General features: G+C 34.8%; 2 protein-coding genes and 1 long non-coding RNA gene across 3 annotated transcripts in view; 2 read left to right on the forward strand and 1 right to left on the reverse strand.

Annotated features, from left to right (window-relative positions):
• Nucleotides 1–4,653, reverse strand: part of LOC107641428 (TMV resistance protein N-like) — a 15,725-nt gene extending 11,072 nt beyond the window's left edge. Inside the window, exon 1 of the mRNA XM_021124040.1 lies at nucleotides 4,395–4,653. Within this exon, the coding sequence (XP_020979699.1) occupies nucleotides 4,395–4,624 (230 nt within the window). The 5' untranslated portion in view covers nucleotides 4,625–4,653. The remainder of the gene's footprint in view (nucleotides 1–4,394) is intronic.
• LOC107641430 lies at nucleotides 4,845–5,799 on the forward strand. Its single transcript, XM_021122684.1, has 2 exons — nucleotides 4,845–5,367; nucleotides 5,438–5,799. The coding sequence occupies exons 1-2, from the start codon at nucleotides 5,173–5,175 to the stop codon at nucleotides 5,666–5,668; spliced, it is 426 nt and encodes a 141-aa protein (XP_020978343.1). The 5' UTR covers nucleotides 4,845–5,172; the 3' UTR covers nucleotides 5,669–5,799.
• On the forward strand, nucleotides 10,296–10,945 carry LOC107642184. The gene is made up of 3 exons (XR_001620632.2): nucleotides 10,296–10,331; nucleotides 10,656–10,718; nucleotides 10,834–10,945. It is a non-coding gene; the product is annotated as an uncharacterized LOC107642184 (long non-coding RNA).

Genomic DNA, 18,924 nt, shown 5'->3' on the forward strand with positions numbered 1-18,924 from the left:
CATTTACCAGCAACCCATCACACTTAATGCTCAAATGTGTAAGTTCTGCCAACACAAAAATGCTTCTTGGTAATTTAACAGTTGTGGAGTTCTGCAGTAGCAAACTCCGAATTCGAGTAAAATACCGAATTGAAAATGGAAACACTTTTATGGGAGTATTATGCAACACAAGCTCCATTAAGTTTCTCATCTCTCCTAGTACTTCTGGAAAACTCTCCAGACTTGAGCAATGTGAAAGATTGAGATATTCAAGAGAGATCAACTTGATGGGAGGAAAACTCCGGAGATTGATGCAACCTTCAGCATTCAGGATTCTGAGTTTATCCAGCAGCCCAACTGATTTGTCAATCTTAACTAAATATTTACACCGAACAAATGATAGTTCTTCTAAATTTGGGAGAGCAGACATATCAGGTATCTGTTCAAGCAATGGAGAGTCATCAAGATGCAAAACTCTCAACTTGACGAATTTCTGCATCATAATAATAAATAACAGAATCAAATGGATAATCTTAAAATGGATTTATGAATATTCAAGATCAGATACAATTAATTATTGTACTTGCCTCCAGCATCCTAAACAAATTGACAGGCAATAACCAATTATGGCTTAAATCCAACCATGAAAGTTTCTTTGGATAAAAATCAGAAGGCAAAAACTCTGAAGAATAACCCTTCCAAATCAATACTCTTAGGCTGTTTGGAAGGCTATTTGGAAGGTGTCTGGGACCATGGACGAAATGAGAATAACAAATAATCAGTGTTTTGAGGTTATCCATCTTCTTGAATGCCCCACCATCCCATTCTTCTAGCAAGCTTTTAATTTTAGGAAATTCTGCTTGTAAGATTTCAATTTGACCACTTCCCTACAATACAAACGAGTAAAGCATAAGTCAGCTACATAGAGTGAATAGTCATCTTCAAGATGCATAGTTATCTGTCAAGTGAATGAAAGATTTGAAAGAGAGGAATGAATGACTTGGAGTGAAAACAATCAAAAGAGACTAACTTTTAAAATGAAAATTCCAATCATGAATATCATCCTTGCTCACCTTATTTTCTACCAAAATATCCTGACTATCATCACAGTGCCACACCCTGCTACGCTTTCCAGGCTCTTTTGGTGATTCTTGTCGGACAATTTCTCTACCCAAGTCCTGTATCAAATCATGCAATGTTACTTGCTGACCAACAATCTTTGCTAGACATTTATCAACCAAAACCCTGATACCATTTCTTGGGCAAACACCATGATGAATGTGGAGTAATGTTTCAACATTTTTCAAGCTATATCCATTATAGAAACAAGCAATGTCAAGAAAAAAATCCTTCTCATCTTCTTCCAAATCATCAAAGCTTACTTTGAGTATTTGATAAATCTCTTTCTTAGGAATTCTTTTATACTGATCCAATGCAGATTCCCATGTCTCTTTACTTTTACTAAACAAGTGGGAACCTATCACCTCCAAAGCCAATGGAAGGCCACAAGCAAAGGCCACTATACGGTGTAAAATGCTTTCATAACTTGGATCAACTTTGTCAACTTTTAGAGCAATCCTTCTAAGCAAACAAATAGCTTCTGTATCACTCAACTTCCCCACTTCATATAGTCTTTGAACCCCATGACTTCTTAGTAAGCCTTTGTTTCGAGTTGTAATGATGATTCTACTGCCGGAGCCAAACCAGTTAATATCTCCTGCAGTGACCTTTAACTGGTTCAGTTTGTCAACATCATCAAGAATCAAAAGAACCTTTCTTTGGCACAGCCGACGTTTAAGCACAGAGACTAATTCATTGACATCTCCGAGCAGGAATTCTGTTTTATCACCTAATGTATTAAGCAGAATCCTTATGAGATGTCCATGGTCGTGTGTTGCTGAATTTTCCCTCACGTTACCAAGGAAACATGCATCCTCAAATGAGTCCTTAATTGAATTATAGACTGCACGAGCAAGAGTTGTTTTGCCTATCCCTCCAATTCCATAAATCCCGACCATGTGGACTGCATCATCAGATTCAATATCCAAAAGCGATTTTACTCTTAGAACCTGAGACTCTAGTCCAACTAGGTGATCTGCAACATGCAAATGAGTCTCACAAACCCATTTGGATACTGTATTAACAATCTTCCCAATAAATTCATGTTCAGTTTCACCCCTGCATCAATGATGGTAGCTAGCATGAAATATATACTCAATCTATTTCCTTGTATCCCCTATTCATAATTACAGTTACAATTTATTTATTCCTTCATTAAGGGAGGTCAAGTTTTTTTTTTTTTTTTGAAAGTTAGGAGGGAGACTCAAACCCGACACTTTTAGGTGAGGATGGGAGACTATGCCATTTGAACTATAGTTGGATGGCGTCGACGAATCTTTTACCTATTTTGATTCCAAGTTAGTGTATATGTATTTGATTTTTCTTTTCCAAAGATAGGGAGACTCGAACCCACAACCTCTTAGATGAGTATGGAAAGATTATGCCATTTGAGCTATAGCTTCTTGGCATATATGTATTTGATTATTATGATACTTAGTAAATAGAAGTTTGTTATAAATTATGTATTTTGAATTTGCTTGAGATATTCTAGCTAGAAAGTTGACCGTAGTAATGACATTAACATAGAAAGACTCAAATTTCAGCTAGTAGATTATTATTATTTATTAGTCTAAGGTGTAGCTCACATATTAAATTTGTTATATTGTATAAATACACATTGTATTATTCGGATTTGATTTTGAAATTAGTACTCTCATTTCAATTTATACATTTAATTATTTATCTATAAAAAAGTATAAAGGACTAACTATACTATCAATTAGCAAGTAATTAGTTGAATTATTAATTGTAGTAACAAGTTAGTTAGAGTAGCCTAATACTAATTGATTAGTTTGTTGCAATAAAACAGAATTTAGTTAGCCTCTAATTATTCTAACTTAGCTGGTTAGATGGACAATATATATAGCTAATTGTTATAACAGTGTTAATTGAGATTTATCATTTTGTACAATGAACAAACAAAAACTCTCTCATTTTTCTCTTTTTGTCTCTACTTTTACTCTATTCTCACACTTCCTCTTTGCACCTTCAACATTAACTTATATATATAATTATTATTGAATAGTATATTGATTAAATAAATTTAACAATATTTTATTTTAATTTTATATAAAAAAAGATTATATATATTATAAATAGAAAAAAAATATTATTTAATATCTTTTAGAAGAGATGAATAATAATTTCTCTTAAAATTATTTGATATACATTGATACGTTAAACTATCGAAGGTAAGAGGATATTTAAGTTCCTGGGAACCAAGTAAAGTGTCAAAATAAAGATACTTGACTGATAGGTTGTGTTTGTTTTTAGGAATGAGATATTGAGACATGGACATAAAGACACAAAATTTGATAGATAAGATATGAATAAAGACATTGTATCTAGAGATACTTGTACTTGAATTTAATCTTTGAACCCAGCAAAATTTTTTTTTTTATTCTTTTTTTCTTTGGTGCTTTGCACCTTGAGCCTAGCCGTGACTTTAAATGTTTTGTCTCAAGTTTCACTTGACACAAAAACACCACAAGGGAACTCTCTTGAAGTTTTTATTTTTCTTTCACCTACTCCCAGACAGTGGTGGTGTTCAAAGCTTTTGGCATATTCTATTAAATGCATTTGATCTCGACCCTTACTGAATTAGTGTATTTTGTGTCCAGGAAAGACACATAAACACTAACAAAGAACATAATTTATTTTTTATTTTTTATTTTTTATTTTATTATTTTTATTGATTTTTTATAATTATATTTTTTTATTATTATATTTTTCTTCTCAAATTTTTTAAATGAAAAAATATCAAAATAAATTAAATTTTCATAATTTGTTCTAGTTTATCACCAAAAATACAAGAACACAAAATTTTATATCTCTATTTTTTATATCTTATTCTGAGTATCTTGTTTTATCCAATTCTTAAAAACAAACGCAACCATATATACTTGTAAGTTGTATCAGATTAATTTTTTTTTATTTACCAATTTTGAGTAGATTATTTTTAAGAATATGTTTAATGGTGAGCGGATAGAGAGATAATTGAATTATTAAAAATATCCTTTTAATAATTAGATGTTTTATATTGAAAATGGAATAAAAAGAAGTACCTAAATGTGAAATGCTCGCCGGACAAGTTGGCTGCTTGCTCTAAAGCGCACTTCCAAGTTTCCAACCTCTCCATGTTTTTGAACCTCTCCTCGTGCTTGGCCAAGGCTTCTCCAAAGGTTCCTCTCTGGCGTCGCACATGAAAAGGATCAACCTCATAAAACACCGGCAAAACCTTGTGGCCCTTTTTCTTTGAACAGTTCATGATCATGACAAGTTCATCCAAACAGAACGATGAAGTTGCATAGTTGGAAGAGAAGACAGGGATGGCAATCCTTGACTGTTGAATCGCCTTGTCAAGTGAACGTGTGATGTCTTCGCCTCTGTTGAGCTCTTCGTCATCACGGAAGGTACGAATTCCCTTTCTATGAAGAGCTTCGTAGAGATGACAAATGAAATGTCGCCGAATATCTTTACCTCTGAAACTGAGGAACACGTCGTACCTCCAACTCCGATTATCCATAAATTAACGATCTCTGCACTTAAACTGAATTGGATTTATGGCTGACCTAGACTTGTGTCTAGAGAGCCACACCAAACTCGATTCTTAGTTGTTGAAGAAGAGTTCCTAAAGGTCTAGTGCAACGTGCTTTCCAAGAAAATCATCCTATATTGCCTTGTTCTTATGTGCCATTTATTTTAAAATAAAAAAGAACTTCAAACAACAAATAGGACTAAATCCCCATTTTGGTCCTCCAGATTCAGCCTGTGAACCAATTTTATCCCTGAGATTCTAATTGCACTGTTTATGTCCCCCAGATTCCGATTTGAGCATCATAATGGTCCTTCGAAGATTTTCCGGCGTGACTCAGCGACAGCGTTGCTTATGTGGCACAGCCACTGCCACGTTGGACGCCGTAGTGTACATATGACGTGGAATGTGTGATAAAATTCCCTAATGTAGTCCCCGTCCTCATTTTTAAACCCTAAAATTTCGTTGGCCTTCCCATTGAGGTTCTCTCCATCAACGTCTTCTTCTGCATCTCTTCTGTACACCGATAGCTGTCCACCATGAGAGGAAGTGGGAGCCATGTTGCAGGAAGTTCCAACCGGTCATCGTCGACGGAGAACTGGAGAAGAAGCACGACGCGAAGTAGGCATGGACGGGTTCCAGACTGGTGCGGCTGTGGTTGTCGCCCGGTGCTAAGGTGGTCTGGGACGGAGTCGCATCCTAACAAGCCCTTCTTTGGTTGCCCCAACTATAATGTGAGTAAAGTTTAATAATTTGTAGCAGATTGAAAATTTTTTTTCGGTTGATTATTTTGGTTGGTTGCAGACAAGTGGAAAAACATGGTGTGGGTTATTCGTCTGGGCTGATTCTGTGCAAGAGGAGTTGTCTGAAGGAGCTGTTGCAGGAGATGATGATGGTGACAGGAAGATGAACTTTGCATGGCGGATGGGCAAGATGGAGGCAGACATTAGGAATCTGAAATTCATAACTCATGTTCTTGGATTTGGGTTCTTAGTAATTGTTGTTTTTGTAGGATTGGTGCTATTAAAGGGTTGAGAACATGTCAATGTAATGCAGTTCCCAAATTAATGAATGAAACTGTTATGTGGTAACATAACAAGGTTTGTGTAAATCATCTTACTTTGATATAATATAATATCCTGTTGGATGAAGTAAAAGAACTTGTAAATAAGTAACAGCAAGATTGACCAAACCATGGACATTATTAATTGATCAATACCAAAATATGGCAAACCATTCATAGTTTTAACACATTACAACCATAAGTAATTGAACAAGTAGCATGACATACTTGATTAGTAATCAACAAAATGAACCATTATTTAGAGTGAGCGCAGTCACTGTATCTTTTAACAAAAAACTAACACTTGACAAGCAAAATGTCCTAATATGCTAATATGAAAGTTCACTTCTTTCGGGGGTGCTTAAATCCAGGAGTCGGCACAAACTTCAGAAAATTTGTGAATCGTGAAGCAGTGGCAGAACTCGCACCCTTCATTGGGTCCAGTGCTGTAGAAGGGGTTGTTGGAGGTTACCTTCTTCTAGTAGGCAGTTTGGCAGGTCTTGTGGCTGGTTCCCCGGTTACTTCAGTGAACTACACAAATTTCAAACCAGAAATAAATACCAAACATTGCTGCACAAGCATGAACGCATGGAATCCCTACAAGCCCAGTTTACTTCCAGCTTAGGTTAAATAAAAAATTATTTATAACACTAGTATAAAATTAAATGAGCAAAGGTAAGTGGATGGGAGAGAATAACCTGTTAACATCCAGAACTGGCAGGTACATAATCTTTTCCCCAGGTCTACCACATGGTTTGTTGGACGCCCATGGACCTCAAACTTCTCATATCCAGTATCTCCAGACCATATAGCATGCCAATGTCTGGACTCTTTCCTCACCTTTTTCGACTTCTAAATGTAGTTCCCCGAACCTAGCACCCTGTCTAAACACCGAAAATACCTCCTCTGAACTTTCTTCTCCAACCAGCTCATCCTCTGAATTAGGTGGTGTTTTCATCTCCAAAGAGTGCCACGAATTGCCACCATCCGATTCTGACCCCGGATTAAAAGCATCATGGTTATCCCCCTTTATACCTCCCCCCACAAATCCAATGTCCACATCTTCATCAGAAACGTCTTCCACAAATCCATCATCATCAACACAGACCTTGGCCTTCCCTTTTTCCTTTGCACTCTCAGCCTGGACCTTCTTCCTTGCATTGGGTTTCTTGACTTTCTTTTTCTGTGAAGGAACAGTATATCCAATGCCCGATTCATCTGAGCTATCATCCGGCTCTTGTGGCTTATAGGCCTCGTCCTCAGCACTCTCGTAGCTGTCATGAGATCGTCGCTGAGTCACGCCGGAAAATCTTCGAAGGACCATTATGGTGCTCGAATCGGAATCTGGGGGACATAAACAGTGCAATTGGAATCTCAGGGACAAAATTGGTGCACGGGCTGAATCTGGAGGACCACTATGGGGATTTAGTCCAACAAATAGACTTCAAGATAAAAAAAATAAGTTTGGGTTTTTTACTATGGGAATTTTGACTAGCCAAAAATTTAAAATTCCTTTTATATTTGAGGAAAAAAGAAGTACCCTTAGAAAAATTTTGACTCACCAACCTCTTTCTTAATCTAAATGTTCATATCTCATGAGCCCTTTAATTTTTCCAATTGCCAATACATGCTTTACTTGGGAATCAAATTCTAAATGACTATACGCTAAACTCTGATTATGCGCTGGTTTTATTGTATATTTGATATTTCTTATGCAATAAAATATTTTCTTAAAAAAAAAACTAAAAATGGGAGGCATATTTATTCTAAAATGAAAAAGAAAAAAATTAAATTAAAGTAAATGACCTCAAATTTTATCGTCCTTCTACAATCACAAGAATTTTAGCGTGTGTTTAGATTGACTTTTATTAAATTGTAATTTGAATAAAAGCAATTTTATATAATTTATTTTAGATTCAACATGATTTATGTTTGGTAACTCTATACTAAAATTAATTTTGATAAAATAAATATTATTCAAACAAAAAAATAAATAAAGAAAAAAAAGACATAAAAAAATAAAAGTTTCATAAATAAAACAATAACAAGTACAAATGTTAGAGTTAGTAGAAGGAAATTAAAAAAATGCAAAAGCTAGTTAATACAACATAAAAATTAGGATTTGTTGCTTATTGTAAATGTGAGTTTAATACAAAATCACTTCTACATCAAAAAAAGAAAAAGTAGTCTAACAAAAAATTGAAGCGTTCAAAAATTCGACATTAAATCCCACGGTAATCTCAGCACCAATTTTTCTTGTTTTCTCCAATAATTACCGGCGAATTTATCGTCAAAATATCAAATTCGACGATAATCTTTTTATCTAATGAATTTATTACCAAATTTGTTGGTAAATTCATTAGTAAACCCGCCGCTCCAACATTAATTTATCCAAATAACAAGGCTGAAAAATTTATCCAAAATCAATAGTTTAGAGTTAAATATTAATTTTTTGTTGAGCTATATTTTTTTTATCGTACTTAACCTACCGAATCGGAGAATATTGTATTTTTTGGCTTGTTCCTCCTGAAATATTAACGCGTAGAATGTGAGTTCGTGATTCTTCAAAAATCTTTAACTAGCATATTTTATTAATTGAGTGTAATGATAATGAAAGAGAATGAAAAAGAAAAAGATAATAAAAAAAATCAAATAAGAGAACAAAAAACGCAAAGAAAAAACAAGCAACAGCACAAAAAAGAAAAAGAAAGAAAAAGACCGCGAATATAATATTGAAAAAGTGCACGTACAATAAATATAACTTAATTGGTCTTGATTTAAAAATAATTTGGCCACCTAATTTTATTATTTCATTTATATTTTTTCTCTTTTCTTTTAAAATGAGCTACCATTTATCTCCACTCACATTAGTAGATCATATAGTATTGTGTCAACCATATAATTAATAATTGAACAGTCCAATAATAGGTCAAATCCTGAATTAAGGCAGGTTGGTATATAAATTTAAGTATGTTAGTTTGACTCATGACTTAAAATTACTTTTTCTACAAAATTAATCTAATAAAAAAATACATATAAATAACTATATTTTATCAGTGAGACAAATAAGTCAAGAGTCAAGTTAACTATGGTCATGATTAAGAATCAGTTGGTTCATACAGTAAGATAAATCGTGTGGTCTGTGTTGACAACAAAGTCGACATATCAAAATTAATAATCTTTAATTTGCATCATATAATCAGATGCAAAGACAAATTTGTCCATAATGAAACCTCAAAGTTGAAGTAATAATTAAATTGAAACAAATAACAAGATTCGAAACAAAAGACGATATATGATATGATATATAAAAGCTACTCCACGATGAGTAACATTCAACTATATACAAAAAACATGGTAAAGCGACCCATACAAAAAACATGGTAATAATTAAGACAACTATTCTCATGAAGATGCCAAAAACATCTTCTCATGATGATCCTTGTTTAAAAAGTGTAACTTATTTGTTTAGCAACACTTTGAATAAAGGTAACACTTTTACTTTAAATAAAAATTAAGCCCTACAATCTATCATCCAATGATTAAAATGAAATATCTTCACATGATGACAATCATAAAATCTTTATTGGAGTAACCACCAATAATTAAAAAGTAGACACTGACTTTTTAAAGAAATCAGAGGATATGGCCATATATATGGGTACGTTGATAACCGTGACTCTATCTCCAACGTGAAATAATGTGGATCCTAATATCTACTCCAATTAGCTGCGTGAAATAATGTGGATCCTAATATCTACGTACAGTTATACGTACACTAACATAGTATACGACAGCCTACTATATAAGAAGCATGAACCTTCATTGGTGAAGTGGTGTGTCATCTATTGTTTCTTGTATCATTTTAGATAATTTTTCCTTGCATATTATTTTTCTTGCGGTGAAATCATCGTAATTTTTATACTTTTTTTCTATGCCATTTTTCCTTTTCTTTTGTCACTAGTTTGATATTTTTCATAGCTTGCTCTCTCTGTCTTGTATTTTTTTTCGAGTCGAATCATCAAACACCATTGTCATCAGCTGCTTACTTATTCTCATGAAGAAATCATATAGTTTTCGCTCTCTTTCGACAGTCTGTCTGCGATTTCTCATGACAGTTCTGTCTGTATTTCCTTGTGGCAGTTTTTTTAGAACAGTTCCGTCTGCAGCGGCAGTTTCATCTGCACTTCCTTCAGACAAGTGGCAGTTCCGTTTGGGCTTCCTTCAAACAAGCGGCAGTTCCGTCTGCGCTTCCTTCAAACAAGCGGTAGTTCCATCTGCGCTTCCTTCCGACAGTTCCGTCTGCACCCATTTTATCAGTTTATGCAATTTTTTCTTTTTATTTTGTTGTTTTAAATAAGTTTCAAACTCAAGTTGTCACTTGAGTACAACTTGAGTTTGAGGGGGATGTTAAAATATAATTAGGATCAATTAGTATATCTGAATATTTATTATAGGAGATTATGTCTTTATTATTACGATTCTCTTAGTACCTATAAATACCCTTTTATATTGTATCATTCTAGATAACTTGATAGACAACTTGAATACACTCAATAATATATCATCCTTTCTCCGATTAAGTCTCTTATTTCTAACAATTGTCATAACCCCTTTCGCATTAGTCATTGACAAGTATGTATTCTGTATTGTTTGTCGATTGAAAATGTTTAAACCACTCTTTCTTATTCTTATTTGTATACACATAATTTCTGTGATGAATTTAGAAATAAGTTTATCAAAAACTTGTTACTCCAATGAAAATATTTGTATGTGAAAATAAAATTATAAACGGTTAGATAACTTGATATGTTTAACTAAACATGTTTAATTGAATTATCTAACGATTTACAATATTATTTTTACATGAAGATGTCTTCATAAAAATAGTCATTTTATTGGCAGAATGAGTCATGATTGTATAACTTGAATTAATTTGGTATGCTGTTGTTTTACCAGAAAAGTGAGGCCAAAGATGACATTTTCAATCTTTATGAAGATGGTGGCACTAAGCATACTAGAGTAATTTTCTGCATGGCTATCTATGATTTCTCTCATGGAAACTGAAACACTCACTTAATTAACTCTTGATATTTATTAATAATTACTATATTTTTTTTTAAATTATTATTGGCAGGCCAGTTATTGATCAGAATTTATACCTTTTGGGAATGAAATACACAGCAGCAACCTTTGCCGCTGCCATGACCAATATGCTTCCTGCCATTACCTTTGTCTTGGCCTGCATTCTTAGGTAATTAATGATTATTATTTTCACTTCTTTTGGTGATGAAATGTTTCTTTAAATTTTGGTAAACACTTAACTTTTAAACTAAACTTTTACAGTAATCTATCATATTTTTCATAAAAAGTTCAAAATGTTACATTTACAAATTTTTTCATAAATAAAAAAAGTTAATTTTTTATTTATAAAAATAGCAAATAACAATATGTTACAAACCAGAAAGAAAAACATTTAAATCCTCAAGCCCCTGCAATTATATCTACATTCACAAAATCAACAACAAAAATTGCTCTTTACTATAATTGCAACAAATTTCACAACCAAATCCAAGAATAAAAACACCCACAACTTAGGGTTATTGTGGTTCATAGTTTAAGTTTGCAAACAAATATACAATAACTGAATAACATTCTCTAAGCCAAAAAGCAACTTCTTAGCTATGAGCTTATGATCAAGCCATGACTTGGCAGATCATGTTGAAACTCAATATGCACAGTTCAAAATCATTATCATAAACTAAATAAAAGGTTCAATCAGAAAAATCAATCAATTGCACAATTCACAAAAGCAAAATAAAAATCAACTAAAAAAAAAACAAATTCAACACCTTTTCTTTATGTTCATGCGGAACCGATTTGATCATCGCCCGCCATCCTCTCCTTCCTTTACCAGCATGACCGCAGTAAAAGCACCGCCTCCAACAGCAGCGCTACCAGCAACCTCAGTGTCCTCATCATTAAAATATCGTATAAATGAAGTATGAGCTTTCAAAGAGGTGACTTCAGAATCAAATGGCCAGTGTTGCAGTTCCACACCCAAACTGTATCATACGTGCAAATGCCCTTTTGTTAAGAATGCAAAGATAATAATGTCTATTTTTACCATCCATATTCTCTGGTATCCATATAATCAAAACCTATTGAAAAAAGAAAAGCCCAATATATTAGAAAGGGTCAGCACTAACTAATAACATAACACAGTCTAAACTGTGGAGAATATACAGGATCACAGGTCTTCATCCAAATTGAGAAGGCAAATACATAACAAAGTCTCAAATATATAACATTCTATGGAAATAAACACTTTCTATTTAACATTCTTTTTCAAAACTACTTGAAGATCTATTTTTGCACAGTCTAATTAGAATGAGACAATCTCTAACATGAGAATGTTAGCTCACAAAAAAAGGGATCATACAAAAAGTATACCATGTTAATAATAAAAAACCACACTTGTCTACCTGATCAAAAAAGTATAAATTAGGGAGGGTGTAAAATCCAGAAAAAATGATAAATAATTTTTTAATAAATTAAATATGAGCAAAGAAGATTAAGAAATTAGAAGTTATAATTTGAAAAAGTAAAAATATTTAAAATACGAATCAAAACACTCATCTTAAAGGTTTTGACCTAAAGTTGGGCTAATGGGCTAAAACGATTGCAGTGAGTAAATTCGAAACACCTTCCCATTTTTTGAATTTCTCCACTATTTCACGTTTTGGAGTACATGGTGTTGAAATTTTGTGATTTTGGCTCTTTAGGGGTACTCTAGCATGGATTTCAAGTGAGTTTCATCCCAATTTCAAGTGGATTAAGGTAAGTAAGCCTAATCCCTTTATTATCCATAATTTTAAATAAAACTGTAACTTGAAATGTGAATTAAATTGATGTAACTAGGTTAAATGAAGAGTGATGGCCTGCTTAGGTTGAGTTATGCTGCGATTTGTGGCTTGATTTGGTTGCGGAGTATTTGTAGGGGATTGATTGACATTGGATGAAGCTTGGAATTGCCGGAGATGAGCTTTCCGAGGTTGAGACTGCCGTCTAAGAGGTACGAATTTTAATTTCGAGTAGACACGATATAAGACTATGTGAAAACCTAGGTTAATTGCCCCTAGGTTAGCGTTGAATGAAAAAGTTGATGATGAATTGCGATTGTAGCATGATTGCGCGAATTGTGTATTTGGTGAGCTTAGTATGATTATATGGATGTGAGGTTATAAATGAATGTTGTGGTATGATGATTAATATATTGATTGATATGAAATTGGGCCGAAAGCCGACATAGGGTGAGATTATCCCCTATATGGTAAGTTATGATAAGTGATAAAATTGTCACGAGTAGATTATTGATTGGAATGATAAGGTTTGATTTGAGAATTTATGGTATTACCATTGATTTGGTTATATAAAATTAATGGTTAGTTTGATGATTGATAGAGAATTGGGGAATTTGGATGGATTATGTTGGAGTGGTTTGGTTAGGTGTGGAATGGGTAGGACTTGATTAAATGAGTGTTGGGATGCCTAGAAATGATGTTGGAATGGTTTGGAATTGGATTGAATTGGACTTTGGTGAAATTTGGCAAATTGGTGAAATTGGTAAAAATAGAATTTTGACCAATTTCGGCGGCTATAATTTGGTGCTCAAAGCTTGGATTTGCGTAAAACTTAGCTTAAATTGAAGTTTGTTAACTGATCTTTAAAATGGTTTAAGAATGGGAGAAATCGAAATTTTAAAGAGAAAGATATGAACGAATGAAAACTGGTATAAAAAAATTGAATTATGAGATTATGCAGAAAACCAGGATTTCTGGTATGTGTGCCCACACACACAATGGTGCCCATGCACAGAACAGAGTGGATGAAAATGCTCGTGCATAGTGCATACGCATGAGGGGTATGCGTACGAATGCCAAGAAATTTTACAAGTTATGTGTACGCATAAAGGTCATGCGTACAAACAAGCTGGGAATTGCGTTCGGATGCGTGTGTATGCACAAGGGTGGTGCGTATGCACAAGCCCTGTTTTCTCACGTAAACTCTGTTTTTAAATGTTTGACTTTTCCGAAAAGCTTGTGAACTTCCGTAATCCCTAATTAAGGTCCGACAACCTGTTTTTAGGCTCTGGAATGAGTGTGAGTACATGGTATGAATTAAATTGAATTATTCTCGGATAAACGCTTGGTTAAACTGGATGACATGGTTGTGAGAATGGTGGTTCGTCCCGTCCACGGTGAGGATGGTGGTATTATCCTGCTCACGAGAGAATGGAATGGGTAAATTGATAGAGAATTGGGGTTAAAGTAGGGGTGTGCATGGCCCGGCCCGGCCCAAAGACCCGGCCCGGCCCCGAACACTTTAGGAGCTATTTTGGTGTGATTTCACCGAGTCTAGGGCCGGGTAAGGGTCTCAAAAATAGACCCGGTCATCATACACAATTAATATTTTGTGTTATTAGTGATGGATGATGGATATTCTTATGTGGAATTTAAGTATTGTAAAGCTTAATATTTTGTGTTATTAGTTATTATAAGACTATAAGTTAATGTTTTATGTTTAAAATACATAAGATTTTAGACTAATGCATAATATTGTGTTATTTATATTGATTTAAATATTTGGTGTTATTAGACAATATTAGTATTGATTATGGTTATGCTTTAATTTTAGAGAAGAGTTGGTTCTTGTTATATTTTTCTAAGTGAATTTTACCATGTCAAATAATGGTTGGAGTTTTGAAAATTTGGATATTTTCACATGCTAGCTTATAAGAAGGTATCAAGGTAATGTAATGTTAACGCCCCGGTTTTCACTCGGTTTTTACCCGATATAATCGTGGCCCGAAAGTGTATAGGTTTCATCGGGTCTAGGGCCGGGTTCGGGTCTAATAAATAGACCCGGTATATATTTCGGGTCGGGTCTGGGTCACATCAAACCCGGTTTCACCCGGCCCATGCACACCCCTAGGTTAAAGAACATACTAACTTATGAAACTGATTTAAGTAAATGATAATGATGAACTGAGGTCTAAGTGACCGGATTGGCGAGGACAGTGGTATCATCCTGCTTGCCTAGTGTGTTATTACTTTATGGGGATAGTGGCTTTGTCCCACCTACGGTGAGGACGGTGGCGTTGTCCTACTTACGAGATAAACAAATTAGTAAATTAAATGAGAATATAGTTAATGAACTTAATGATTTCAAAAATTGATTAAAGACTTTGATGTGAACTGACGTTTACTCGTGGCAAGGACGATGGTGAATTTTGTTTGCGCATTGAGCTGAGTTATACCAGAACAAGGATGGTGGTCACTCCCGCTTGTTCGTGGTTCTCTCTGGTTGCATGGTGACATGACACATATTTCCTCTAATGGTGAGAGGGCACGTATTCCCTCTAATTGTGACAGGGCACACATTCCCTCTAACGGCCAGCCAATGTATTGAGATATTAGTGCGCAACAAAGCGACGATGTCTGGGTTAGCTACCAGACATGTCGTGTTTAGCTGTGTAACCGACAAATTAGCTCATTGGCCATAGGACAAACATGCATCATTTGCATTTGTGTGTATTGTACTGGTATGCATCTTGTAATTGGTTTGCCTTCTTGATTAAATGTATCTATATGTACTTGATCTAAATGCTTTATTTATTCTCCCTATCTGTGTATTCTTTGTATTGTTTTGTATGTGATTGAACAACTGAGAGGTCTTTTATGCTAGCGATGGTGGCGTTGAGGGTTATTCTTGTGGCAATGTTAATTACTGAATGATTGGATAATGGAAGTGAGTATTAATTGATATTTGAACTCCTTGGATGAATGTAAGGGTTGTGGCTTGCCCCACTTGCTTTGGGTTGAGGAATTGAGAGTACTAGTATGACTGATGACTTGTATTGAGCTTTACTAACACTGTTGAAACTAATGATGATAATTGATACCCTTGAGACTGAATGTTGTTAATAATATTAGAGATTGGACAATTACCACAGCACCAGTGACTAGTATGTTCCATGGACAAACTAAAGAAATAACATAGCAAACCACAAGCGTAGTGCAAACTAATCACAACATAAATTAACATTAAGATCACTGAAACTCAAAATTCTAACAAATAACGTGCATCAAATACTCAAGCAACAGTAACAGTACCAGTACCATCATTTGTATAAATTCCAAAACAATTATTATCTAAATACCCAAGCAATGAATAGATAACCTTTTCAATTCAAAATCCTTTAACATTCTACAATGAATGATATTCAAATTACAAAACGGTCGTAAGATTATAAAAATTGTGAAAGAAGCAGTGGAGAATTTACTTGAATGGAGCAATGAAGCAGCCGTGGGAAGAAGAACCAGAGACAGAGGTGAACCTGAATGGTGGTTTAAAAAAGGGGTTAGGGCAAAAAAGGGGATTAAGGGTTTTTATTAAAAAATGAAAATAGAATGAAATCGGGAGAGGGATGAGGGCAACCTACCTGAACGACGAAGGAAAGACACAGCTTCGGCAAAAGAGGGAGCGACAGCGGCAGCTCTTTCAACGGTGGCGGAGACAGATGGAGCAACTCCGTTTGAGGCAACGAAACACGATCCAGGCAACTTGATACAAACTTTAGAGGAGAATGGAGGTGAAAAGTGCTGGCGGAGGGTGGACGGAGGATGTTGTAGGGAAGAGAGAAGAGAGAGAAGAATGGAGGAGAGAGAAGGGTGTTCTCGAAAGTGAAGGGAGAGGGCCGCACATTTTGAATTTAGATCAGGTTTACCGTCGTGTTTACCAGCGGATAAACCTGACGGTAATGCATTGCATATGACCAAAACGCAGCGTTCCATTAATTGAGATTTACAGGCGAAAAATTCGACAGTAAATCCCACGGTAATCTCGGCACCAAATTTTCTTGTTTTCTCCAATAATTACTGGCGAATTTACTGTCAAAATATCAAATTCGACGATAATCTTTTTATCTGATGAATTTATTACCAAATTCGTCGGTAAATCTATTGGTAAACCCGCCGCTAACGTCCGATGTTAAATCCAACGGTATTCAACATTTTTTCTTGTAGTGTATTGTTAATAAATTTATCAAGATTTATTTGTTAATTATAGATGATGAAGAAGAATTTGATAGTGGTAGTGATGATAGTTGTAGACGATGGTGGTAGTTGTAGATTTTGATGGTGGTTGTAGATATTGGTAGTGGTGGTAGTGGTGTTACTGATGAAGATAAATTTAATATTTTGATATGAATGTAAATTTAATGTATTATTGTGTATATTGTTATCAAACACTAAAAAAATTGTGTATGTTTATATCTGTGTATTATTATGTTTTTGTGTCTTTGTTCGTCGCTTTGTGTCTTTATTTCCAAATGGAGCCTTAAGGTCGTAGGGATATCCGAACATAAAGTAAAGGTTCTCCGCACGAGAGTATAATGTGAAGGGCTGACTTTATGGAATAAATATATGATGTAAAAGAATATGTGTGAAGTGATGATATTATTGTTATTTTTATTTTGAGAATGCTATTTTTTTAATTTATATAAATATATAAAATAAAAAAATGTTAAGTGATGTTACTAAAAATAGGAGTGACACTATTGTTATTTCTAATTTTGTTTTTAAAAAATAGAAACAAATCTTAAATCTTTATGTTGATTATTATTACATAGATAAAAGATTTATGATTTTTTTTTTCAACTTTGTTAGATAATCAACTAGGCTATCAGTAGGGATGGAAACAAGCCAGGTCAGGCTAGGCTTTGCTCTTAACAAGTCTGGCCCGTCATGTAGTTGATTCGCTTGAACCTGATTTATAGCTTGTTATAATTTTTTTTAAAGTACTAAGTCTGGGCTGTTATTCAGCTTGACCTGGTTTGAAGTCTGTTAAAAGGCCTGCTAATTTTTTTTCACAAAAATAAAAATATTATTTAAAAAATTATTTTTTAATAAACATATTTACTGAGCCTATGCTTATTTTATAACAGGTCAGGTGAGGCCAAGCCAAACACAAACCAGACTGCAAGTCCTGGAAGGCAGACCTTTTTCCATCCCTAGCTATCAGCCAACTTGAGCCAAATTTTTAAATTTTAAAAAATTTTTCAACGGCGCTACGTTCGCGAGGGGAGGGCTCTGCTGTTGTTGGCCGCGGTGTGAATCGCAAGGGGGAGAGAGCTGCTGCGAGGGATGAATCGCAAGGGGGAGGGCGCTGCAGTGATCGGGGCACTACGAAGTGTGATGGAGGGTGTTGCAGTGGTCCTAAGTGCTGCAAATCGCGAGAGAGGGTGCTGCGGTGATGGGTGGCGCTATGAATCGTGATGGAGGATGCTGTGGTGGGAGAGAAAGACAGCAGGGTGAATGGCGTGAGCGGGAGAAGAAAGAGGGGTGTGCTGTTGATTTTTCCAATTTTAAGTTTAGATTTATGGGGTTTTTTTGTGTTATTAGGCGTTTTTGTTGCTACTCACATTATAGTTGGCAATCATTTGTAGAAATACATTTTTTTGTTTGAACGATGGAGAGAGAATCGGGCGAGGGTCTCCAATGAGAAGTCTAAACTCATCAAAGTCGTTCCGCTACTCATACTCCACCCACCTGCAACGCAATATGGAATGCAACATCATGCATCGAAGGAAAAAACATTGCAAGTCCTAACAACTTGCTGACATATATCGACTATGTTCTGTTCCTGATAATACTCCTCCTAATTCGAAGACCCAGCTGATAGAAGAAGTCCTACAAGGCGGTGATAGTCATTTTTCCACACGACATGTAGAAAGTGTGTCTCCTGATATCACCTATCTCCTAATTGCAGTGAGAAGTGAACATGTGATGTCTTCTCCTCTTTCATGTTCCTGATTCCCCTCCAACGGAGAGATTCACAGAAGTCTCCAATAATGAAACGCTGGACTTTGGAACACATAGTAGGTCCATTTATTAGCCATGGAAATTACTGGTGCTTCGTTGGTTTGCTGCTGCATTCAAAAGATGCATGTTGGAGTAGTACAGTGTTCTTAATTTGCACTTCAATAATCAAATCTAATAGAAGACGTTACAGTTTATACACTTCATTATTATTAGGAAAAGTCTAGAGGACCAGCACTTAACCATAGAAATAAATATGAGTGATCTCTTACTATTAGATGTAATCTTACACCATTAAAAATACTATTAATTTAGTAATAGTAATAATAAAAGGTTGACATACGAAC

This window comes from Arachis ipaensis, chromosome B05 (genome assembly GCF_000816755.2).
Source record: "Arachis ipaensis cultivar K30076 chromosome B05, Araip1.1, whole genome shotgun sequence".
NCBI lineage: Eukaryota > Viridiplantae > Streptophyta > Magnoliopsida > Fabales > Fabaceae > Arachis > Arachis ipaensis.